The sequence below is a fragment of the Triturus cristatus genome, chromosome 6 (genome assembly GCF_964204655.1).
Source record: "Triturus cristatus chromosome 6, aTriCri1.1, whole genome shotgun sequence".
Classification (NCBI taxonomy): Eukaryota; Metazoa; Chordata; class Amphibia; order Caudata; family Salamandridae; genus Triturus; species Triturus cristatus.
In genome coordinates this window covers 1,138,222,159-1,138,249,250 of record NC_140589.1, presented here as the reverse complement: position 1 = coordinate 1,138,249,250, position 27,092 = coordinate 1,138,222,159, and the positions used below count along the sequence as shown (strand labels likewise).

The 27,092-nt window shown below is 43.7% G+C and overlaps 1 protein-coding gene and 1 long non-coding RNA gene across 2 annotated transcripts in view; one reads left to right on the top strand and one right to left on the bottom strand.

The window, feature by feature from the left end:
- The window catches only part of CAPN9 (calpain 9), a 361,781-nt gene extending 337,553 nt beyond the window's left edge, over nucleotides 1-24,228 (top strand). The window contains exons 19-20 of the mRNA XM_085612050.1: nucleotides 13,771-13,829; nucleotides 22,792-24,228. Coding sequence (XP_085468176.1) covers nucleotides 13,771-13,829; nucleotides 22,792-22,818 — 86 coding nt within the window. The 3' untranslated portion in view covers nucleotides 22,819-24,228. The remainder of the gene's footprint in view (nucleotides 1-13,770; nucleotides 13,830-22,791) is intronic.
- The window catches only part of LOC146821105 (uncharacterized), a 166,235-nt gene that overhangs the window by 111,272 nt on the left and 27,871 nt on the right, over nucleotides 1-27,092 (bottom strand). Inside the window, exon 2 of the long non-coding RNA XR_014963101.1 lies at nucleotides 19,222-19,293. This is a non-coding gene — a long non-coding RNA (uncharacterized LOC146821105). The remainder of the gene's footprint in view (nucleotides 1-19,221; nucleotides 19,294-27,092) is intronic.

Below are 27,092 nucleotides of genomic sequence, written 5' to 3'. Positions count from 1 at the left end.
AAAGCGTTGGATAGCGGGAGGGTAAAAATTACTATTCCCACTCCAGAGTGCGCAACAGTAGGGAAAGCGTTGGATAGCGGGAGGATAACATTTACTATTCCCACTCCAGTGAGTGCAACAGTAGGGAAAGCGTTGGATAGCGTAGGGGTAAAAATTACTATTCCCACTCCAAACAGTGCAACAGTAGAGAAAGCGTTGGATAGCGTAGGGGTAAAAATTAGTATTCCCACTCCAGAGAGTGCAACAGTAGGGAAAGAGTTGGATAGCGGGAGAGCAAAATTTACTATTACCACTCCAGTGAGTGCAACAGTAGGGAAAACGTCAGATGGCGTCGGGGTAAAAATTACTATTCCCACTCCAGAGAGTGCAACAGTAGGGAAAGCGTTGGATGGCGGGAGGGTAAAATTTACTATTCCCACTCCAGTGAGTGCAACAGTAGGGAAAGCGTTGGATAGCATAGGTGTAAAAATTACTATTCCCACTCCAAAGAGTGCAACAGTAGGGAAAGCATTGGATAGAGTAGGGGTAACAATTATTGTTCCCACTCCAGTGAGTGCAATAGTAGGGAAAGCGTTGGATAGCATAGGGGTAAAAATGACTATTCCCACTCCAGTGAGTGCAATAGTAGGGAAAATAAGAATTTAATATTTTATAAAAAATAAATTAATTATTAATACCAAAAATAAAGTATTACAATTAATTACCAATCACACAATATATAATAATTAATTAATTATAAATACCAATACTTTTTTTTAATTAATTACCTATTAATAATTAATTAAGCAATTAATTTTCGATACCAACAATTAATAAATGCAAATAATACCAATTAATAATAAATAATAAATTAATTATCAATATACAAAATTATTTCAATAATTAATTATTTACAATTAAATTACTTCCCACCATATTCCCCTATAAACCCACAACCCGCTACAAATAATAAATTAATACAATTAACATAGTTATCAATTAAACAATACAAATTAATTACCAATTAATACAAATTATTTACCGATTAATAATTAATCAACAACCAATTAATTTTCAATACCAATTAATAATTACTTAATAACAATTAAATTACTTCCCGCCCTATTCCCCTATAAACCCACAACCCGCTACAGAAGTAAAACGCAAACTTACATTAAAAATAATTAATAATTCCTAAAAATTATTATTTAATGTACTATAATTAAATTACTTCCCACCCTAATCCCCTATAAACCCACGACCCACTACGGAATTAAATTACACAAAAATTAAATAACATAAAATTCATTACTTTAAAAATATTCAAACATACATTCCAAAATTGATACATACTTTTAACACATATACTAACACTTAAAACACTATTAAAAAAATCGATATTTTTAACAACTCTATAATGACTGTCGATATTACTTACTTCTATATTATGTAAATCGATATTTCTTACCTGATTTTCGATATTCTTCACCACTATATTTTGGCAATTCGATATTCTGTCCATTCTATATTAAAAACTCAATATTCTGTCCAGTCAATATTTTATTTTCGATATTATGACTGTTTACCGTTGAGACCATATCTGTTTGGGGCTCACTTCCTAGTTCAGACAGAACACAGGCCCCACAGATGGCTCATGCAGATGGGCAATTAAAATCCCAAACTATTGAAGTGGTCCATTTCCCTACAAAGAATGGATTTTACGATGGAGCACCATCCGGGGTCAGACCATGTCACACCTAAGCGTGGTCTTCCCCAACTTTTTGCCTGCCACCCTCCATTTTTCTGACCTTGTTTTTGCTGGTATTAGGATTCCGTGCACTTTACCACTGTTAACCAGTGCTAAAGTACTTGTGCTTTCTCCCCTAAACATGGTAATATTGGTTCATCCCCCAGTTGGCATATTGAATTTACTGATAACCTACCTACGACCAATTCTGAAAGCAAAAGCTGAACTAGAGCAAAATGTCCTAGACAGGGTGTGCACTACCTGATACACTCATGAATGACTGTGTATTAACAAATCTTCAACAATACCTTTCACAAAGAGAGAACACAATGTAAACACAATTATCAAATTGAACACAATTAGTTGATGATTTATCTCAAGAAACCATAAACTGCATCCGTCATGCTGTAATGCTTCTTTTTATTTCTCATGTAGTGTAGATCAAAATCAAATACAGCTTCAGAGTCAATTCAATAGAACTTGAAAAACATAGATAGTTTCATTCCCCATTCCCAATGCATTTCGGGTGTATGCAACACCCTTCGTCAGGGGATATCTACAAACAAATACATCCAGTTATAAACGAATAGTTCTTAATAAAACATGTATATCACTGAGTGATAGACCCATAATATCCGGGAAGGTTCTTAAAGTCAAAGGTGAAATGAGGTAATCATGCAGATTGCAGAGTGCATATTAAATACGATGTGGGGCAATACTCAAACACTATGTCCCAGTGGGAGCGATTGTGAAAAAAAGAAGAATGAAAAGAAAAATGAAAATAAGATCTCAAAACCACCAGTGCAACACTGAAAGTGTGTGTCTGCTACCGCAACTATCTACAGTGAATCAATCATCAATAAATCAAAGTGTCTGTGCCAAGGAATAAATCTACCTTTTTACCTTCCACCTAAGTTCTGAACCAGTCTCAGAGGAAATAACTTGATGCACAGCGCGATAGTGCCTCCCAGCTTCCTATTAAATGAAATGTGAGTAAACCTTCAATTTAAGTTACACTATGTATTTAGAAAAAATAGCGCGAGAAGAGTTGAGCCATGGTTTAAAAGCCAAGCTCGCACCATAGTGTATAGCTAAATTAGTGAAACAGAACTGACCAGCGTGCCGTAGTGCCAAATGTACCCAAGATCCTTCTTTTGAAGTAGTAAAAACCGTGCCGGTCCGGCACTGAGCGTGAGTCTGCAAACAATATAAACATGCGCCAATAAGTAAAAGATAACCTGTCCGCCTAATTATCTCGCACCCCAATAGATGGTACTTACTGATTCTTCTTTGACCAGTTTACTGCATCGATCCCAAGCACCTCTCCCCGCAAAGTAAAGGCGCTGAAACCAAGAGCTTCCAGCCGCGCAACTACTAGTATCACTAACTGGTATCCACCATATCACGACAAACGCATGACATGTGGCGTGCTAATTCAAAAACAAACGAAGGTCTAGTGCCTGCCTGGATCCACAAAATAACGGCGGCCATATTGAAAGAGTGTATGTAATGGTATTCAATAGCACATGCGTGGCATAGCCTCCCTATAGAATGTACAATGTAATTCCTGATAGTGTTTAAAAGTGAAGATAAGAAAAAATGGAAAGAAAAAATATAGTAAAAACATTTGAAGGTTATGATCATGTTACTGAGTCAAGACTAACAAAATGTCAACAAAAGATAATGCGCACGTGTGTATGAATTCCATTCTGCTAACAATCGACACTGTACTCAATGTATTGTTAGACAGTGATAGCGCACAAATCCATGGACAATTCTTACTTTACAATGTATAACTATATCACACGTGCTTGTATAAAGGGATATCCCTCACCCTTCTTTGACAACATCAAAACATGTTCCATAGAGAGTTAAGAAATTATGAAATTATAATTGCGTCATGGGTTATCTCGACGTTATTCTGTACATAAAATACATAGAAGTGAGCATTCTGACACAGTTTCCATGAATCACTAACGTCGAAAGGCCTATTCCTATCATGAACATTGTACAAAATAACTTCTCTGACTTCATCAAATGTTGCTAATGTATACATAATCTGATATCTCTTGCATTCTAAAATCAAGCATTTTAGTGTAAACAATGTGCTATAAACCAAAATATCAAAAAACAAATATTGATTGTTTCTTAAAAACAATGTAAAGAGTATCGCCTTACATCAAGATGTATCTGTTAGTCCCAATAAGTGGTAACGTTTTGCACCCTGTCAACTTAAAGTGTTATCCTACAAAAAGCAGGATAACTCCAGCTTGTCATTCAAACCCTTAGGGCTCATAGTATCTAAATATCTGATCCAAAATGTCTCCCTTTGGGTGATGTATTTCGACATATCTCTATCATTGCGATTCCTCACAGTTTCTAGTACAGAAAATCTAAATTGTGTGATAGTGTGATGTGCGGCAACCCAATGGCTGGCTAAAGGTGAACTCATAACTCTCGTTCTGGTCCTGCTTTTGTGCTCTGTTATACGAGTCGGTAAAGATCTTTCAGTCTTCCCACATAATACATGCCACATGGACATCGTATTATGTAAATTACATTTTGCGTGTTACAGTACTTAGTAAAGTAGCACCCCTTGTACTCAGAGCCCGTAAATTAAATGCTACTCGAGGGCCTGCAGCACTAATTGTGTGACCCACTTAAGTAGCCCATTGTAGAGCCTGTGTGTGTGTAGTTTACACTGCCATGTCGACCAGGCCCCAAACCTCCCTTTTTATACATATATGCCACTCCTAACGTAGGCCCTAGACAACCCATAGGGCAGGGTGCAATGTCTTTAAATGGCAAGACCTGTAGTTTTAGGTTTTGCATGCCCTAGTAGTGAAAAAACTCTCAAAGTCAATTTTCAATACTGCAAGGCCTATCTCTCCCATAAGATAACATTGAGATTACCTTATTGCATTTTATAAGTGTCATTTACAATTAGGTAGAGATAAAACCTCGAAGTCTGGTGTCTCTGGAATCCTAATTTAAAATCCTAACTTAAGGTGAAGTCGGATTTTAAATTACAATTCTGGAAATGACACTTTTAGAAAGTTGGCATTTTCTTACTTTAGCCATTTGATGCCTGTTGCCTGTCTCTGATCACAGGTCTGCAGTGGGTGACATCTGGACTTTGTGTATTCCCTTTAGACAGCCACACACAATGGGAGCTTACGTGTGACTTGATGGGCCATCCAGGCTGTGTCCTGTCCGAACACAAAGGGCTCATAGCCCTATGTAGTGAGTCTGGAGCCAGGGCCAGAAGGGCAGGACCTCTGTGCACTTCAACAGCCTGTCTTTGAAGTCTCCCCCACTTCAAAGGCCCAACTGGGTTTAAGTACTGGACCTCTGACACCACCACTTCAGTACACTTCTGGACCTGGGAAGACTCTGCCAGGAAGAAGGACTCCTGCACTGTTGAAAGGTCTGCCACTATGCTGGGCTTCTGTTTTGCCAAACTCTTGCCTTGCTGTGCAGTCTTGCTACCTGCGACCCTCTCGTCTGGGTGAGGGGACTAAGCCTGCATCACTTCAACCCAGAGTTGAAGTGATGCATGGGCTAGTTGGCTGGCCTCCTGATCTGAAGTCTCGAGGACATAAAAATACTTCCAACCAACCTGCTTCTGCACCTGGACTCTGTAATCTGTGAGTTTGCCTGCCAAGTGGTGCCACCCCAGTCCTGGACCCTTGGAAGTGTTCCTAAGGTGTTACTCCAGCAGATCCAATGCATCCTCTGCTGAGCATCGCATCCCTAGCAGAACTGGTGCATCTCTTGGACTGAGTTGCGCATCTTCTGGTAAAACCGACGCATCCCCGCTGTTGCATGGATTTGACCTGTTGCAAAAGACACGTATCGCCACTGCATCCTGCATCTGGGACCGACGCATCGCATTTAGAACCGGCTCTGTGCAACACTTTTCCCGACTGTCAGGAGACTCATGGGGTACAGGACCTGCTGATCACATACTCCCCGTTCTGTTCCAACTGTGACGTCCTGATGCTCCGTGTACAGGCTGCAGGCGGTCCCTTTAAAACAACGTGGAGAGCCAGAGAGGAGGAGTTTGGTGGAGCAACGTCATCCTCTACAGCCCTATCAGCTGAGGACGCCGTGAAGAAAGAGGAAGAGGACGTACGTTGGGAGCGAAGCGAGGGAGAGCCAGGAGAAGAAAGCGAGAAGGCTACGGCCGAGGACCGGACAAGATGTCTGACAGCTGAAGGCAAGGGAGTCCCGCCGAAAGTCCCAGAGATCAAAGAGATGCCAGGAGGCCTGCGGAACTGCGCATCGCCCCGTCACTCTCCAGGAGGAGTGTGGCTGGAGCAGGTATGTCTCCGCATACGGGGTTTCTCCAAGCACTGGGAGGGGAAGGGAAACTCTTAGAGGGTGGACACTGTTTTCCGTTTCTCGACCGGGCTGCATGGTGACAGTGTTCGGTGGTCCCTCACAAGATCCCTTCCTTGATAAATAGAAGTGTCTCGATCCTTCCACTGACCTGTGGTTTGTTTTTGTTTTGTTCTTGCTTCCTCTTGGACTCCCCGGACCAAACAACGGAGATCCGCGTGGTCCAGCTACTCCTTCCCAGGACCGGTGACTGCAGGAACGCCCCCTTCAAACCGGACTACCTTTACCCTTTTGTTTTGACTTGAATAAATAGAGACACCAGAGAAATCCAAAGTGTCCGATCCTCTTTTACGGGGCAGAATATTATTAGAGAGCTCTCTCCCTTAGCTCCCCGACAAAAAGACACAAGCTCCTTGCATCCCTTTCAACGGAAGCCTCGATGACGAAACTCTGCATGGCAGCTTCACTGCTCATTGGAATCAACACAATGTCTTCACTGCCCCTCGCATCCTTGACACTGGTCTTTGCATCACAAGCCCCATTGATGGGATTCTCAACGTCAAAGCATCAGGACCTCCCTCGTGAGCCTAGTCTGATCTTGGATTCAACACTTTGCCTCTGCTGTGCACTGCATCTTCACACGTATCCACGCATCGCTCCTCAACCCGGATTCAAGGCACTTTGTTGAGCAGGCTTAACTGAGTCCTTGTAGCCGGCCTGCGCTCCACTTGGGTCGGCTTGAACATTTGACAACCAAATATCCCTTAATAGGACTTTGTGCCTTTTTGGTGCTATTTTTCACTTTAAACTTTAAAATTCATGCTCTAAATTCTACTGATTGCATTCTTGTTGTTTTGGTCTTGTTTTATTTACCAAATCAGTCTATTTTCCTAAAATGGTGTGGGATTTTTGTGTGTGTGGTGTTTTCGCTGTTTTACTGTTTGAAGTGTCGCACACCTGCTTTACACATTGCGTGCAAGTTAAGCCTCACTGCTCTGAGCCAAGCTATCAGAGGGTGAGCACAGGTTAGAGTGTACTTGTGCCTTACGCTGACTAGGATTGTGGTTACGGCTTAAATAAGGGTTATACCCCAGTCAACCAGGAATCCAAATACTAACACATTTACTGTATTAGTTCAACACATGTTCACCTTCCTGACAGAACAATATCCTTACAAACAACAACCCATCAACAGGTGCCAATTAATAAAATAACCAGTTTTTTATTGTGCTCAGCACCGACAAACAAGCAAAAAATCGTTATTGCTGCTGCTGAACAGCACTGGCAGAAAAAAAGATGCTATAATAAATATCCTTGCATGCATGTTGATACCACAGGAATGCTGGTAGGGCTGCCAAATGATGACATGTAGGCATACATGTGTCATGATGTAGCTGATATAACATTTCAAAAAGGTGGATGGCAATCGTGCAGTGATACATTAAAACAATTGTTTTGCAAAAGTACATAAAAAAAGAAAAGCCCAGTGTACAAATTACAGCTGTTGGGCCCTACAAAAGTGTTTTTTTTATTTAAGTGTAAGAATGTAAAGGGTAGGGGTGAGGAAGTAACGAAGAAGCTGGTGGGTGGTGATTGGTGAGGGTAGGAAGAGGTGCTCAATGCCACCAAGCAGCAGGAGAAGCAGAGAAGATATGCAAGAGAGGGGAGATAGTTCTAAAAATTAGAGAACTAGCCAGACGAGTTTCTGATTTCTAGACAGCTGAAGGGAGAAACAGTGCGTGCAGGAGGGGGCATGAAAACACGTGCATGCCTAAGGAGTGCAAAAATAAAGGTCCCTGGATGTAAGCAGTGCAAGGACACACATCATCCAATCAGAACACAGTGAAGAAGAAATGCTCAAGATGTGGAACAAATAAAGGATAGGGAGTAAAGCCATTAATTTAGAAGCAGGAAAATTAGATAGAAAATAAATCCATCCGATCAAGAACATGGGGCTGACCTGAAGTACACTATATGTATATATTTTAATACATAATTATTTTTCGGTCTCGCCTGGCTATCGCGTAAGCGATCGCCCAGCGAGACTTATGTAGGGGCTTCCGAAAATGCTCCCAAAGGCTTCCAGGCGGATCGGGTGGCGGTTACGCGCACAACCACGCGCATTCCATTTGCCACCAGCTACTTCCTGCGCGTGCCCCGCCTCACGCATTCAGAGAGATTTAGTAAGAGGCACAAGACCTTAGGAATGCGGTTTATGGCCAGTGCATGTGAGGCATTCAAGCGCGAAGCTGGCATCTGGCATCGGACTTGAAAGCAGCAGAATGCTTTTGCCAGAACTTTCGTTATAACTCACAATCCCATATGCTCGTTCCCTCCCACCCTTCCTTTGATGTCTGCTTTTCTTGTTGTTTACAAACCACGCCACACACTGCTGCATGCCACACACTGCTGCACGCCACACACTGCTGCACGCCACACACTGCTGCACGCCACACACTGCTGCACGCCGCACACTACCGCACGCCACACACTGCTGCATTACACACTGCTGCATTACACATTGCTGCATTACACACTGCTGCACGCCGCACACTGCTACACGAAACACTGCTGCACGCCACACACTGCTGCACGCCACACACTGCTGCACGCCACACACTGCTGCACGCCACACACTGCTGCATGCCGCTGCACGCCACACACTGCTGCATGCCACACACTGCTACACGCCACACACTGCTGCACGCCACACACTGCTGCACGCCACACACTGCTGCATGCCGCACACTGCTACACGAAACACTGCTGCACGCCACACACTGCTGCACGCCATACACTGCTGCACGCCACACATTGCTGCATGCCACACAATGCTACATGGCACACACTGCTGCATGCCGCACACTGCTGCATGCCACACACTGCTGCACACTGCTGCATTACTCACTGCTGCATGCTGCATGACACTGCTGCACGCAGCACACTGCTGCATGCCGCACACTGCTGCACGCCACACAGTGCTGCATGCCTCACACTGCTACATGAAACACTGCTGCACGCCACATACTGCTACGCGAAACACTGCTGCACGCCACACACTGCTGCACGCCACACACTGCTGCACGCCACACACTGCTGCCCGCCGCACACTGCTGCACGCCGCACACTACCGCACGCCACACACTGCTGTGCACACTGCTGCATTACACACTGCTGCATTACACACTGCTGCACGCCGCACACTGCTGCACGCCTCACACTGCTGCATGCCGCACACTGCTGCATGCCGCACACTGCTGCACGCCACACACTGCTGCACGCCACACACTGCTGCACGCCACACACTGCTGCACGCCACACACTGCTGCACGCCACACACTGCTGCACGCCGCACACTGCTACATGCCGCACAATGCTACACGAAACACTGCTGCACGCCACACACTGCTGCATGGCACACACTGCTGCATGCCGCACACTGCTGCATGCCGCACACTGCTGCACGCCGCACACTGCTGCACAATGCTGCATTACTCACTGCTGCATGCTGCACGACACTGCTGCATGCCGCACACTGCTGCACGCCGCACACTGCTGCACGCCGCACACTGCTGAACGCCTCACACTGCTGCACGCCACACACTGCTGCACGCCGCACAATGCTGCACGCCGCACACTGCTGCACGCCGCACACTGCTGCACGCCTCACACTGCTGCACGCCTCACACTGCTGCACGCCTCACACTGCTGCACGCCGCACACTGCTGCACGCCACACACTGCTGCACGCCACACACTGCTGCAAGCCACACACTGCTGCACGCCGCACACTGCTACATGCCGCACAATGCTACACGAAACACTGCTGCACGCCACACACTGCTGCACGGCGCACACTGCTGCATGCCGCACACTGCTGCATGCCGCACACTGCTGTACAATGCTGCATTACTCACTGCTGCATGCTGCACGACACTGCTGCATGCCGCACACTGCTGCACGCCGCACACTGCTGCATGCCATACAGTGCTGCATGCCTCACACTGCTACACGACACACTGCTGCACGCCACACACTGCTGCACGCCACACACTGCTGCACGCCACACGATGCTGCACCCCACACGATGCTGCCCGCCGCACACTGCTGCACGCCTCACACTGCTGCACGCCGCACACTACCGCACGCCACACACTGCTGCGCACACTGCTGCATTACACACTGCTGCATTACACACTGCTGCATGCCGCACACTGCTGCACGCCTCACACTGCTGCACGCCGCACACTGCTGCACGCCACACACTGCTGCACGCCACACACTGATGCATGCCACCGCACGCCACACACTGCTGCACACAGCACACTGCTGCACGCCGCACACTGCTACACGAAACACTGCTGCACGCCACACACTGCTGCACGCCACACACTGCTGCAAACCACACACTGCTGCACGCCACACACTGCTGCACGCCACACACTGCTGCACGCCACACACTGCTGCACGCCGCAAAATGCTACACGAAACACTGCTGCACGGCACACAATGCTGCACGCCACACACTGCTGCACACTGCTGCATTACTCACTGCTGCATGCTGCACGACACTGCTGCACGCAGCACACTGCTGCACGTCACACACTGCTGAACGCCGCTGCATGCCACACAGTGCTGCATGCCTCACACTGCTACACGAAACACTGCTGCACGCCACACACTGCTGCACGCCACACACTGCTGCACGCCACACACTGCTGCACGCCGCACACTGCTGCATGCCTCACCCTGCTGCACGCCGCACACTGCTGCACGCCTCACACTGCTACACGAAACTGCTGCATTACACACTGCTGCACGCCGCACACTGCTGCACGCCGCACACTGCTGCACGCCTCACACTGCTACACGAAACACTGCTGCATGCCTCACACTGCTGCATGCCACACACTGCTGCACGCCTCACACTGCTGCACGCCTCACACTGCTGCACGCCTCACACTGCTGCACGCCTCACACTGCTGCACGCCGCACACTGCTGCACGCCGCACACTGCTGCACGCCGCACACTGCTACACGCCACACACTGCTACACGCCACACTGATGCATGCCGCTGCACGCCACACACTGCTGCACGCCACACACTGCTGCACGCCACATTTAGCCTTAATATCAGGAACTTTAGGTCTCTCAGTTTGGGAAGAGCCAAGTTTTTAGATGCTTCCTAAAACTAAGCAGTTGTTCCATAACTGTGCTGCCTTGAACTGAAAGGATCTTACACCCAATCTTGCTTTCCTAAACCTTGGCATGCATAGCAAGTAGGTCGATGAGGACCTTAGATACCTCTGAGGCCTGTAAGAACTGTAATAACAAAGGGCCTGTTCCATTCACAGCTTTTCTGGACTATACGCAATGCTTTGCAAACAGTTCTCTCCCTTACTGGTAGCCGTAAAGGTCCCTCAAGGCCCTCGAGGCCGATTTAATATCTTGAATTATTCAAGGCAGGTTTAGCTATTACAATTTGAATACCGCACACTCTCTTGATTAGGAAGTCTGGTGTCCTTAGTAGAAGTGCATTCCAGTAATCAATTCTGTCTAATACAGTGCATTGTACCACTAGTTTCCAAGCTGGCAGAGATAGCAGTAAGCCTGGGCAAAGCACTACGCTACGCTACCCTTGCGTAGTTTGCGAAGTTTGCGCTACTTCGCACTACGCGCATTGCAAATAGCACAGTGCAAACATGGGTAGCATTGCGTAGTGCAGCGGTCATTTTTTGCTTGCTCGCGGTCCTCAACATCAAGTTGGCAACCGCGAGCAAGCAAAATTACATCCCGGCGAGACTTTTTCCTTGTTCGCGATCAGCAACATCAAGTTGCCGATCGCGAGCGTGGAAAATAAACATCCCGGCGAGATTCTCAACGCGACCGCTCGCGATGAGAAACTACCAGTCCGCGCTGAGAAAGCTGCCGCTCGAGTAAAAATCTACTCAAGTGGCAGAAAACTACAGCTCGCACTGTGCAAGATGCCGTTTTCAATGATTGCACAGTGCCGGATGCTTGTCCGCACTGTGCAATCATTGAAAACGGCATCTTGCACAGTGCGAACAAGGTACTACGCAGTTCGCGAAGTGCTACTCGTTGCTCGCGTAGTGCGAAGTGCACTTTGCGTAGCTTCGCGTAGTGCTACTTCGCGAACTACGCCCAGGGTTAGACAGCAGTGGAACAATTTTCTTAAGATTCTTCAGCAGTCCAAAACAAGTGGCAGCCATATTATTAATATGAGTCGCCTTAGATAGTTTTTCATCCACCACTACTCCCACTTCGTACTGCCTGGACTGTCTTAAGATTCTCAGAACTAGTCCAGGGCTAGAAATTGCTCAGGAGTGAGTATGGCAATTTAGAGAGGGCACAAAACAAGAACCTAATTTTACTTTCATTAAATTTCATCGTATTCCTCCTAAACCAACTTGCCATCTCTTTTAGGCAGGTATTTAGTCCTTCTATCTGGCTCTGGCTGTTATTGTCTAAGGATAGAATTAGCTGGGTATCATCTGCGTAGTTAACACACGAAATCCCATGAGACCTACTCAAAGTCAATAGTGGGTGTAAATATGCATTGAAGAGAATGAAGCTTAGAGTCCCTCGGGTACTCCATGTTTAGTTTCCTTAAAATCTGAGCGAAAAGGATGGAGTGAGATTGCTTGAGATCTGCCTGAGAAATAAGATTTAATCCACTCCCAAAAAAAGATTTAATCCACTCCCATCTCATGCAGTCTAAGGATTAGTATTTGATGGTTGACACTATCAAATGCCACTGACAGGTCTTTTAGTACCAGCACTGCTGCCCGGCCACTGTCAACCATCATCCTCAGCCAGAAATACTGCTGTTTCTGTACCATGTGCCGGTCTAAAGCCCATTTGCGCCTTCTCTAAAATATGGGTTTCCAAATAACCAGATAGCTTTTTAATGACATACTTCTCCATAATTTTAGTTGGGTTGGAAAGCTGCGAAATTGAGCAGTGGTGGCTGAGGTCATTTATATCTGCCCATGAGTTTTTTCAGTGGAGGTGTGACTAATGCTTTCTTCCAGGCAGATGGTACTTTACCAGTAGACAATGATCGATTGCATACTTTTAATAAACCTGGATACGATTCCTCCACTCTTTCTCTCCATAGACCGGGTGGAATTAGCTCTAATAAGGAGCCCGAGGAGATTAAATAGGCCTGTGTTCTAAACTCCTCTTCAATCATAATTTCTATACTTTCCAATTTAGCACCAATTGTCTCTACTTGTGGAATTTTACTGACACCCATCTTATCAGACAGAGGATGACCAGCCAGGGAATGAGTCTTTAGAGACAATAGGTCTTCAACACCATACAGCAGTTTGTAGGTGAGTCTTAAAAACCTAAAAATCACATTTTTGGACCATTCTTACATTTCCAAACATCATGAATGTTTTGTGCTTCACACATTCATTTTCCAGCTCCCACCTTTTCAACAAAACAGTAACTTACAACTATAAATACATTGCCAAACTTTGGGATTGGGAATCTCATTTACAAACAGAGTAGTTGGTAAATTTGAAAACGTTGTACTCCACTGGTCTGGTCAGTTACATCAACCTTGAATTTATGCAGCAGGTAGGCAACCTGCTTCAAGTTGACTAGAACCACCCCAATGAAATGCATGACTGTAGAGAAGGTGAGCCATAACTTCTTTTTTCTTGTTATCTTTCCAGAGGTATTTATGGCGCTGGATAAGGGCAAAACTGACTCCATCGGTCTCAATCAAATAGAGGTAATGATTATATCATGCTGTTCATGTTGACAAATAATTCAGATGATAATCACAATGTTCATTCTATGTGCAAAACGAGCCCACAAAGGGAAACCCACTACGCAAAGGAAAATCACCTCATTGTTATATCGAAATAGTTAAAAAGTTGCTTTTATAGCTTTTGTTCATCTGTTATGTGGTTTCTATATATGGATCACCATCCACTGGGCTCAAGGATCCCACAGCTGTTCTTGGAATTCAGACGCCTAGTGACGCCGATACCCCTAGTTTAACTGTGCTGTCTTGTCCTGAGATTTTAGTTCTCAATTTTTTTCAAGTCTATCGAGCTATGCACTTCTTGTTTTATGTTATCTCTGCATGTGTCTCCATGACGCTGTGACATTGTTTCAACCGGTGCTGGTATCCAGAGACAAAGGAGGTGTGTTGTTCCATGGGCTTAGCCGTTGTAATGTGGTGTGTCCTTCAGTGTCTTTAGATTTCCTTATAGTATTTCCTCATGATGTGTGCTGGTGATCTTGGTATGCGTCTGTTTTTCCCTGTGTTCTGTCACAGGAATGCCACCCCCAATGTTCTAAAACTAGCCTAGTGATGTTCTCTCTTGCGCTAGCAGATGTATCACATGTGCAGTATATGCTATTTAAGATTCCCACACTTCTATCCACATGTCTAGGCATCAGTCCCCAGTCACTGTAGATGGTGGGGAGGTAGGGAGAATATTAGAGAGTGGAGGATATTGCTAGTATGACAGTGTTAGAGGAAGAGAAGGAGGCGGGAAAGGTAGTGGGAAGGGAGATGTGTGGTGGAAAAGCACACACATATTGGAGTGATAGGGGTAGCAGGTGGGGTGTGAGTGGAGATGGTATGGAAAGCATCAAATGGTAACAGGGGGAGTGAAATGGAGGCTAGTAAGGTAATACTTGTGGAAAAATGATGGGTTGGGGATAGCAAAGAGAGACTGACTGTAAGCACAGTAGGGCATGGTAGTAGGGAGAAAGGGACGAGGAGCAAGTAGGAAGGTATTTGAAACAGGTGTTTTAGCAATGGAGAAAGTAAGGAGAAAGGATTGGGGGTGTAAGAGGAAAAAGAGAGGGAAGGAAGAGAGCTGAGGTACATAAATGAATTGATGTTAAAAGGGAGCAAGAGAGGTGATTTGGTGAGAGTGAGATGAGGATTTAAGTGATGTCAGTGCCGGAAGGAGGGAAAAGGATGTGAGGAGGCGGTAAAGAGGTATTTTGTGAAGCTGAGAAAGGAGGGTGCTAGGAGGAATGTGTAGCAGGTCAGAGATAGTAAGCTGAGAGTAGAGCATGGTATGGTGAGGAAATAATTAGGAAAAATGGTACAGAAAGGAAGGGAGAGTAGGCAGGTATAGGTGAGAGCGCATGTGGCGTGGTCATGGTGGGCAGGTAGTAGTTTGAGAGGGTGGTAAGTATTATACTTGTTAAGAAGGTTGTGAACATGTTAGGTTAGAGTGCATTGAGAAACAGAGGTAGGAGAGAATTAAAGATACATCCTCTTTTTACAATAAATTTGAGTTATTTTCTTTCCTCTGAAAGGGACATGACTTTTCACCTCATGCAAAGAGAACCTAAAATATTTCTCTTGCCACCTGTCCATTAGAAGTTTACCAATCTGACCAACATATTAAATCTTTTTCACAATGCTGTCCTGGAACATTAATGTAGAAATCAGGCTTGTAGATATGTAATTGGTTTCTTTCCAATCTGATTAAAATAGTCAATATTATTGTAATAATTCCTCACATAATACTTTGTCTCATAAATCTTTAGATACAAATACATTAGTCATTAATGAAAATTATTTGAAACAAAGCAACGTGTAAAAGACACAAGAACACAACTATTTTCAACGTTGTATGGATCTCATGATGAGGTCTCTGGATTTGGGCCTGTTAATTACACCACCTCAGGGATACCACTATCGGGGTTCAAGTAACTACTTAGGAGTTTTACAGTTAACAGGGATTTCAGGTGGAACAAAACAAAATCACCTGAGAAATAAGGAAGTACTGGAAAATGTGTAATTCCGGTCTGATTCCCTTGATAAATGCTCCTTTAGTCTCATGCTTTCACCTGGTGAGGTCAGCTGCTTTGCAGATCAGGTAAGGGTCAACGGGTGTACTGTTACCTGTGACAAGAAATAATATTGCAAAGCTATCAAAACCAGATCCTTTCCAGATGCCCTTGTCTTCAATCCCTGGGACACGTGAACGAGAATATTGACCTACTTATTGTGGAAAAAATATCGAGTACTAAAACATCAACTTTACAAAATATTGTCGACCAAAATATCTATCTATCTATCTATCTATCTATCTATCTATCTATCTATCTATCTATATTTTTCACACACGAACACCGCCCAATTCCCATCGCTCTCAGCAGTGCGGGTGTTTCAGGACTGTTCAGACCAAGCCACCCATATGCCTAAAGTTCCTCCCTGTAGTTTGCAAGAGTCATCAGGGCCGTTTTGGCAGATCACGTAAATACCTACCTAATAGATGGTCTTCCCTTTTGTTCAATAGACAAATGCTTCTCTCGCGGCGGATTTCCAAGATGGCCGCCGGTGGAGAAGTTTGAGGTCGCAGGTCTAGTGTTTCTCTTCACCTCAAGCGCAGCTGTGCTCGCGACTTCGCTCGCGGCAAACTGCGCACTTCAACTGAAGAATCTTGTGAAACGGTCGCATCTCCTTTGCGGCGTTTTGTTCGTGACAATTCCAGTGTCGTAAGTAGTGTAAGGAGTTCACGGCAGTTATTTAGCTTCCGCGACTGCGGTAAGTGGAACATTTTCCAATTATTTACGAGGAGAATTCCAGATAAAATTAGTCTTTTGAGCTTCCTCAGTCAGGGCACAAAAGCTTAGTCAGCGCTTCAGATTCATGTTCCGGCTTCCAAGAAGAAGGAGACTAAGTACAAGAGCGCACCTTAGTATCAGTTCAGACCACAGTGGTAGAGTGACTTATTTTACAGAGACATAAATTATCTGAAGGCAAGCAAATAGGAGTGATACCAAGGACAGTTCTTACATCAGCATTGTCTGAGAATAAACAATACAGTTACAGAGTTTAGTGGCAAGAGAAGAGTCAAGACCTTAGAATCTACAAGTAGGTGTAGTTATATATATATATATATATATATATATATATATATCCAGACCACACTCTTTGCTGTGAGCACAGAAGTCGAGCACACACGGGTTGTCAGGAAAGCAGCGCTTTATTAAAATCACTCGGCATGACGCGTTTCGTTTGTTTGAACTTCCTCAGATGCCGCAATTACGTGAGTTACTCCAGCCCACACTTTAAAACTACAATGTCCATCTGTGATTGGCTGTGAACATTGCAAGCACTGCTGTAGGGAAAACCTGGCTTGGACCTAACCATGTAAGTCCATGCGGAGCAGACACCAAACGTAAGTACTTGCCCCAGTGGGCGGCGTCTGCTCCGTTCCCCCAGCTTGCCTATGATCTCTTGCGGGCACGATCTTCTACTGGCAGCTGCTCACCCGATCGCTCACCTCACCGCTTCTATCCCGGAGCAGGACCAGTAGGCACTCCCCAAGTGAGAAGCCACCTCCCACGAAGTCGCAGTCCATCTATAATGGCAAAATACACTGTTCCAGGTAAGCGGGTCTTCGGCGTTTTTGAAAAGTTTTCAAACTGTTACCACGTTGCCACCAATTCCGCCGAATCACTTTCGAGGTGGGCGCTCACAAGGTGCTGGTGACTGCACCCTTTAACATCCAGACCACACTCCTTTGCTGTGAGCACAGAAGTCGAGCACACACGGGTTGTCAGGAAAGCAGCGCTTTATTAAAATCACTCGGCATGACGCGTTTCGTTCGTTAGAACTTCCTCAGATGCCGCAATTACGTGAGTTACTCCAGCCCACACTTTAAAACTACAATGTCCATCTGTGATTGGCTGTGAACATTGCAAGCACTGCTGTAGGGAAAACCTGGCTTTGACCTAACCATGTAAGTCCATGCGGAGCAGACACCAAACGTAAGACCACAGTGGTAGAGTGACTTATTTTACAGAGACATAAATTATCTGAAGGCAAGCAAATAGGAGTGATACCAAGGACAGTTCTTACATCAGCATTGTCTGAGAATAAACAATACAATTACAGAGTCTAGTGGCAAGAGAAGAGTCAAGACCTTAGAATCTACAAGTAGGTGTAGTTATATTTATATATATATATATATATATATATATATATATATATATTATAACCAAAGTGCCCTGAAGCAACGGGAGGTCACTCGACAGCGCTTCAGTGAAATGCAGCCTGCTTTCCTGCGTCACCTTATCATTCTCTTGCCGACGCGTTTCGAGGTACATAACCTCTTCTTCTTGGGCAGCAAACTCAGTATTTGAAACTCGCATTGTTCCATTTCCGGCTTTATTTAATTGTTTATTTAGTATGTTCGCCCCCCAGTGGGCGTTTGCTCAGTGCAACAATGAATTGCCTCATGGGACTTAGAGTCCCCAATGCGATGAAAACTGTTCTCTTTGGTAAGTTCAAACCAAAATTTGAACTTACCAAAGAGAACAGTTTTCATCGCATTGGGGACTCTAAGTCCCATGAGGCAATTCATTGTTGCACTGAGCAAACGCCCACTGGGGGGCGAACATACTAAATAAACAAATAAATAAAGCCGGAAATGGAACAATGTGAGTTTTAAATGCTGAGTTTGCTGCCCAAGAAGAAGAGGTTATGTACCTCGAAACGCGTCGGCAAGAGCATGATAAGGTGACGCAGGAAAGCAGGCTGCATTTCACTGAAGCGCTGTCGAGTGACCTCCCGTTGCTTCAGGGCACTTTGGTTATAAAATTCGTACACGGCGGCCCGGCCGTGGGGAGGAGCACCATTGCCAGTTGGAAGAGGATCGTGAAACCAACTGGTGAGGCTGCAGCTTTGGAACTTTTCAGAAATGATCGGCACAGCGCTCAACATGCTAATTCAAGCCTGCTTCAATGCATCACTACCTACTAAGGATTATACAGGTTTTAATTCAAACCAACATTTGAACTTACCAAAGAGAACAGTTTTCATCGCATTGGGGACACTAAGTCCCATGAGGCAATTCATTGTTGCACTGAGCAAACGCCCACTGGGGGGTGAACATACTAAATGAACAAATAAATAAAGCCGGAAATGGAACAATGTGAGTTTCAAATGCTGAGTTTGCTGCCCAAGAAGAAGAGGTTATGTACCTCGAAACGCGTCGGCAAGAGAATGATAAGGTGACGCAGGAAAGCAGGCTGCATTTCACTGAAGCGCTGTCGAGTGACCTCCCGTTGCTTCAGGGCACTTTGGTTATACAATATATATATATATATATATATATATATATATATATAAAGATACTTACCGACATTTGTGAAGTTCCCTCCAATTGGAATGGATTTTCTTGGAGCTTCGCCAAGGTGATGATCTCGAACATCTACACAACCAAAGAAGAATATACAACATATCATTAGATATTAGTAGGGTAAATGAAAATAAAGAACAACAGATAGGAAGAGATTTGAGAGAGATCAAGACCTAATCTAAAATCTTGTTATTGCATTTTCTACCTTAGATATCTACCTAGCCAGAGAACAACAGTTTAGCTGAGGCTTAGTAGAAAGCATATCTACAAGAGAATCGTTAGCCACCAAATTAGGACAGATAATTATTCCCTAGGGCTTGGAATTAGACTAGAAATGAACATTTAGAAATTGCTAAAGTTGTTTTACTTGCAGGAAGAATACACAAGAGTGGCAGCAGTCCTGTCCAGCAGAAAGAAGACGTGGCGTTTCTCTTTTCTTCCCAATCCCCTTTCCCCCCTTCGCTGTCAGAGTAATATATGACAATGGTAGCGGAGTTTAGGAATCGCGGAACAATCATCGACTCCTGCGGAAGATTGAAGTTCTGGTACAGGTACTTGACAGGGTGCAGCAGCTCGCGTGGACGGTTCCACGATAATACTTTACGCCACAAAGTTCCTACACGAGAAACAGAAGGCTGCGCACTCGGGCTCAATAAATTCAATGCGATTTATTCAAACTCCAGGAAACACAGGACTAACACACATGTTCCGGCCACCTGGTCTTCGTCAGGGTTAGATAGTTCATAAAACAAAACCTTTAAATAACAAATTCTTTCATTCGTTAAGTGAAATTCATGAAAACAAACAAAGGACTTCGATCGATTATAGATGTTTACATGGTGGCCATCTTGGCCAGGCTACAATAGTGCTTCTATGTTGCGAAAACCGGCAGTTGTGCATCTCTTCCAATGTGTCTACCTACTTATATTCGGTACATACTGCACAATTTTAACATACTGCTCACCCTCAGTGGTCTATAGGCAATCCAATGTTAGCCCACTTATCAAATAATTAAATACGGGGTCTATTTCCTTCATGAGGTGTAATACTTTAGACAGTTGAAAACATTAATCCAACATCGTCCATATTAAAATTATTACCATTGTACAAAATTTAGCCCATAATGTGCGAGCCCTCCAACAATGACTCCCCGAATACCTAAATGGTGTCCATGTATACAATCAGTTAATCACAGTTTCTCAATGTACAACAATGTATAACACAGGAGGATGCAACCAACTCACTCCCTTCATATATGCTGGACCTGCCCCATACCGATCATGACTAGCAATCGACCATTGCAATTCAAAATATTTTCAAAACACACAGGTGATATTTACAAAAATTGGACTGAAAATTGCACTTTCATTTTAGAATTCTTTATAGAATTTCTGAAGATTTTTAGTAAATCATCAGACTCACAAACCCTCATAATTCTCCCCTAATTTCTCGAATAGAAAAAAATCCATGGAGAGAAAATATATTTATTAAAAAGGGTATTCTAAAGGAGGGGGATGGAGGGAAAAGAGAGGAGGGACCGAAGGATGAATTAACCATGACCATCTCAGGATTACTTTCAATCACAGTTATCTTTGCTGTGTAAACTAGTATCTAGCACATTATCCTATAAAAGACCACAGTTCCTCTTCACTATTGAGTCCCCAGGGTGCACGTGTTTGCAGCTCTATGATATACCTCGCTTCCAGCTGCGTAAGTGATTTCACCCTATCATCTTCCCTTTCAATAACAGGCACATGATTCAGGCAAAAATTACGCAGTCTGTCACTATGTGACTCGTGTACTTCAGCAAAGTGCCTGGCCACAGGGTAGGCACTGTCATGATTGGTGATCGCTTCCTGGAGTTGGAATAAATCGTATTGAATTTATTGAGCCCGAGTGCTCAGCCTTCTGTTTCTCGTGTAGGAACTTTGTGGCGTAATATATATGTCAAGGACACAGTCTGTATCCGAAACGCGTCTGAGACTGCGCCTTTCCTTCATATAAAGCACCGTTTATTGGCAACAGCATATTTTGTGTCCGTGGTCCTATCTGTGCGTGTCCGCACGAGGATATTGCCAGCAGATAGATAGATATATATATATATATACAAATCCTGATTCTCTGCACCTCCAAACAATGGCGAACAGAGACTATTCAAAAAGCGTTTATTCTTTTGCCAATATCTTTGGCGCCGTTTGGCGAATCTTCGTGACATTTTCAAAACTAATGAGGCAGTCAGGTCAGCTCTTGTACTGAAAGTTTCGGGGTGATTCGTCAAGCGGGGACAAAGAAAAAGGGGGTCCCAAAACACATTTTCCCCATGTTAATTTCTATAGGAATCTTTAGACCTGGCTACAGCCTGAACTACTGAACGGAATTACATACAATTTGGCAAAAAGCTAGCTTCTGGTTTAGAAAGCATTCTTTTTGTTAAATGGTGTAAATCCGTTCAGTAGTTGCTGAGAAATTTAATTATTTCTCAGACATCCATATATCTCAGGTCTGCGATCTGATTGTCTGCTAACACTTCAAACCAGGAAGTGTTGGCAGCTATCTTGTGACTCGGTTCAACCGAGTCACAAGAAAAAAGGTAAAATAACCTGAAAAAACAAGAAAAGGGGTCAGGTTAGAAACATCCTGACCCCCTAGGCCTGCTGAGACCCACATGGCCAAAAAAAGTATTTTATTTTTGGCGGGAGTCGCGTTGGGTGCGAGAATCCAGCAGTTTTTTTTATTATAGAAAACGAAGCACGGTCCAGGGGGAAATGACAAATAAGGATGCGGGGGACTGCCACCTCCCTGGGGACTGCCACCTCCCTGGGGCTATGTTCATTATCTGCGTGGGCCACACAGTCCCCGGGGCCCCGCAGCCCCGGGGACCGCAACCTCCCCGGGGCTTTTTAATACAAAAATGCCTGGGGGGGTCTTGCCCCCCCATGCAGCCCCCGGGGCTGCCACTTCCCCGTGGCTATATACATTAAATGCGGGGGGTATGCGGGCCCTCCAGCCCTGGTGACTGCCACATCGAGCCCCTCCACACAGCCCGCCACCTGCCCGGGGCTAAAGAAAAGATGGGAGGGGGCCGCGCGACCCCCTGCCAGGAGCCCTCCATGGCCCTGGGTGCCGCCACCCCCCAGAGTCAGCTCCAGCAATGTCCCAGGGCGCCCACCCCCAGGACATAGCAGTTTGCGATGGCTTGGTGAGAGCACTGCATTGGCATTAGTTAATTGTGTGGCAACTGAATCTTCTCTTTGTCCCATTGCAAATGTGAACCATTCTGCCTTTATACTAGTAACCAAGCATCCCACCCCTAGTCAAGAGGTGCTGGGGAAGTGGGCAAAAGTTAAGTTGGGAAATCAGGCTGTGATAGGGTCTTGTTGGAATAATAAAGCCACTGTGCATTGCTGTACTAATGAGGCCATATTCTGTTACTGCAATCACATCTGACAAAGGGATTGCAAATTTGTTCTTTGATATTTATTAATTAGTAAAATGTATACAATCTGTGCCTGCCATTCCCGTTGTCAGTACAATGATATGAACTTCTGCGTTATTTCTCTTTTCTTTTAGTTTATCACCCTGGCATTGAACATTTAATGGCAAGGAATATGGATACTCGCCAATCACGAAATAGTAGGGGCTAGTTTCAATGTACCTGAAAAACCAGTGGAAGGCGAATTCATCTAGTATTCTTAAACATGATCGTTTGATTGTTTTGTGGATTTTTTTGTTGAAAGGTTTCACCCATGGAGGGGCAGCAATGGATTACCCTGAAAGCATGAGAAAAGTGTCTGCAATATGATGGCTGCTCATATGCAAAACACAAGAAGGTTCACGGTCTTTCCTTGACCAATCATGACATGACCACTTCATGTTTCACAGTGCTTACACTTTATTACGGTTGCATGCGATAATATGCCCGTATCTATAATCAATGAATGGGAGTATTTCACAAAAGAAGAAACTGGTGTGCAGGTAACAGTGTATTGGGCAGTGTTGTTGGGGGGTAAGCAACTCTAGCAAAATTATTTCTATGAATGTTTATGTATGACTATGTGAATAGCATGATCAGTATTGGCATTGACGTCAAGGATGTATATCTGCACTTCAATAATTAAGGCCCTGATTACGATCTTGGCGGATGGGATACTTTATCACAGCGTGACAGATATCCTGTCCGCCGTATTACAAGCTCCAAAGGATATCATGGAATTGTAATTTGGCGGACGGGGTATCCGCCAAGTCTGTGACGGAGTAATCCTGTCCGCCATGATTGTAATCAGGCCCTTTGTCTTTGTACTATCAACGTATCTATGAACAAAAGTGCTCTATGAGTTAAAAAGGGAGTGATTAGACAGCCACCTGCCTGAGTTATAATATTTTAAGGCGTTAATGCTGCATGATTTAAGCTTGGATAAAATAGAATTAAAACAAGAGAGCTAACAAATTGTTTTGATCCTTCTAGTGGTGAAAGTTAAAATACAATATGTTCTTAATTCAATCAATGCCAAAGCCCTCGACACAACATGTTTTAAATCACTTTCTATCACTTTTTATCTTGTATAGTCTCTTAATATATTTATGCAGCACTCAATATCCCCCTCACCCTTTACAATGGAGTGAGAAACAAAACTATGTAACCCATTGTGGTCACAACATCAACCCTCACAGGTCATAGGGGGCAAGAAAATGCAGGATGTGGCCTGTAACTTTTTTAACTATTATCTACAAAATAATATTTCAATGAGCTGGTTAATGTTTATCATTATTATGGGGTTCGCGTCAAAGAATGCTCTTATGTCTTCTATTACAAAAATGCGCTGTAGCTGGGTTCATTTCCAGATTTATGCACTGAAACCTGCAGAATGGGCAGTTTGGCATTTCCTCCTATAGAAGGGCCATCAAGGTGGATTACGAAATGAATATTTTTTTTAAAGTTCATTCTTTTGTTAATGATGTAACGTGGATGATGTTATCAGAAGAACAATAAAGACATTACTAAAAACATTACTTTCTAAATTGTCTTTTTTATGGATTTTCAGACTTTGACTAGATTAAAACAAAGATGCACTACTAAAAGTAAGCTCCCCCTTAATGCACTTTGATTCCGATACACAACAACGTTTGTTCACCTAAATTGAACCTGGGTGTGCAAAATAGCACATTCACAACGTATATTCCTTATCCGCATTTACCGAGTGAGGACTGAAGGAATATTTAGATGCAGAAACTACTGACCAGTGGAGCAGCTCTGCCTCCGAGAAGCAGAAATATGTGTTTCTAAGATAGGAGGAGAGGTAATACATCCATATATAATGGGCATGAGAGGAAGTAGTATCTCCATGGACTAAAATATTTCCTCAGTGGAGAAGAAAGTCACGTGCTAAAGCACATGTGCATCACATTAACAAATGCATAATGTTCCAGATGGTGCAAAATCTGCGTTTGTAAATTTTGTCATCGAGTACTCGAACTTTGACAATGGCAGCTTTCCAAGATTGATCGTGGGATTTTAGGTGCATCCCAAAATAGTCCAACATTTTCTCAAATGTCAGATTACAGACCTGAGAATAGATTTTAAACTTTTCAACTTTACCTTTTGTGAATGGGCCATTTTGGTCCCACTGAGGAAATAGTAAATTTCCCCAAAAAATGAATAATTTAATATGGAAATGACACATGAAGGATTATGCATGATGTCCTCAGACTAGTGCTGATACTATTAAGAAAAAGCATTGGCAAAGCCAACAAGTCTCGCCTACGAGAGATGTACTGGCTTTGTCAACGTGTTTTTTTAGCCATGTTGCACACTAGTGTGGCTGGCATAGAGCAGGACTGACAGTATAAAAAAAATGCTGTGATGGAGTCAAGGAGGTATGGTATGGCTTGTCATTGTATAGTATGATATGGTCTGTCATATGGTATATTATAGTATGATCAGGGCCACTGGAATTATGTAGCAGAGTGGGACTAAATTATGTGGCAGGGTTGACTGAATTATGCATCAATAAAAGGCAATTATGCAGCATAATGCCACACATTTTGCAATAGTGTTACTTCATTATTTTGTCATTTTTAGACATGGTAATACTGTCTGGGCAAAGATTTTACCTTATTAGTACCAGATTCACACCCAAATACACCAAGAAGCAATTCAAAGATGAACATTCAAACTTCGTAAAGTCACATTTTTAGTAACTCTTGATCTGAAGAAGTTGAAATCAGCAGATTATGCAGCAGATGATCAATTATGTGGAAAATGTGGCAAATCCATAATTATGTGGAAAATGTAGTAGCATCATCATTGCATGATTCCAGTGGACTGCCATTGTATAGTATGGTATGGTATGTTATGGTATGGTATGGTCTTTCATGGTATTGTATGGTATGGCCTGCCATTGTGTGGTATGGCCTGCTATTGTATGGTATGGCCTGTCATTCTATAGTATGGTATAGTATAGCATGGCTTATCATTGTATAGTATGCTATGTATGGGCTGTCATGATATGGTATAATATGGCCTGACATTGTATACTATGATATGGCCTGGTATGGTACGGTCTGTCATATAGTATGGTATGGTATGTTATTCTACGGTATGGCCTGTCATTGTATAGTATGGTATGATATGGCCTGTCTTTACATACTATGAAATGGTATGTCATCGTATAGTGTGGTATGGTATGGACGGTCATGGTATGTATGGAATGGGCTGTCATTGAATAGTATGGTATGGGCTGTCATTGCATGGTATGATATGATATGGTATGGTCTGTCTTGTATGGTATGGAATGGTACAATATGGTATGATACAGTATGGTATGGTCTGTCATCGTATAGTATGGTATGGTATGGCCTGCCATTCTATGGTATGGCCTGCCATTGTATAGTATGGTAATGAAATGGCCGGTCATTGTATTTTATGGTATGACCTGCCATTGTATAGTATGGTATGGTTTTGCCTCTCATGGTATGTAATGGTATGGTATAGAATGGTCTTTCATTGACTAGTATGGAATGGTATGGGCTGTCATTGTATAGTATGGTCTGGTATGATATGGTATGCTCTGGCTTGCATAGTATGGTATGTTATTGCATGGTATGGTATGATATGGTAGTGTATGGAAGTATGGCCTTTCATTGTATATAGTATGGTATGCTATGGTCTATCATTGAATTGTATGCAGTGCTTAATTTGTAAACAAATAAGTGCTGGGGCCTTCGTGATGAGGCCACCACAGTTTGTACCACACATTGCCAGTGCCAGCGCTGCCAATAACAGAACTTACACAACTACTTACCATCACACTGCTACGAATGTGAGAATTCAGACTGTTCAAGGCCCCCAAGCTTTAAAAATTGTTTGGGTGGCTGGTAGTAGCTGTTTTAAACATGTATTGAATTATTAAATACTGTTTTCCTGCTCATCTTTAAATGATCAGCTGTTCCAAGGGCCAGTGCTGGCAATTAAGTGCAGGTGCCGAGCACCGGCTCAAATTAAGCCCTGATTGTATGGTATGGTAATCTTTGTTAAAATGTGTACATCAAGCAAAGGAAGTAAGCAAAATTGGAGCAGCTGAACAAACAAAAAATTGCTTCACAATATATTGTTATTATAATGCTAATGTTCTATCCAACCCATAATTGTGCAAACAGAATTTAAAACACACCCTATTTTTTGTAGAACATATTTTAAAACATGCCCAAGACATCCTGAAACCAAAAAACTATTTGTTACAAACTAAACACGTAATTACTTAAGAGCGATAGCCCAAAGCCATTATTGTATTTTAAATTCATTGTTACAAGAAACGCTAACAGTCTTAGGTCTGCTGGTGGAGCAAACATGAACATGGGAAATGAGCAGAGGA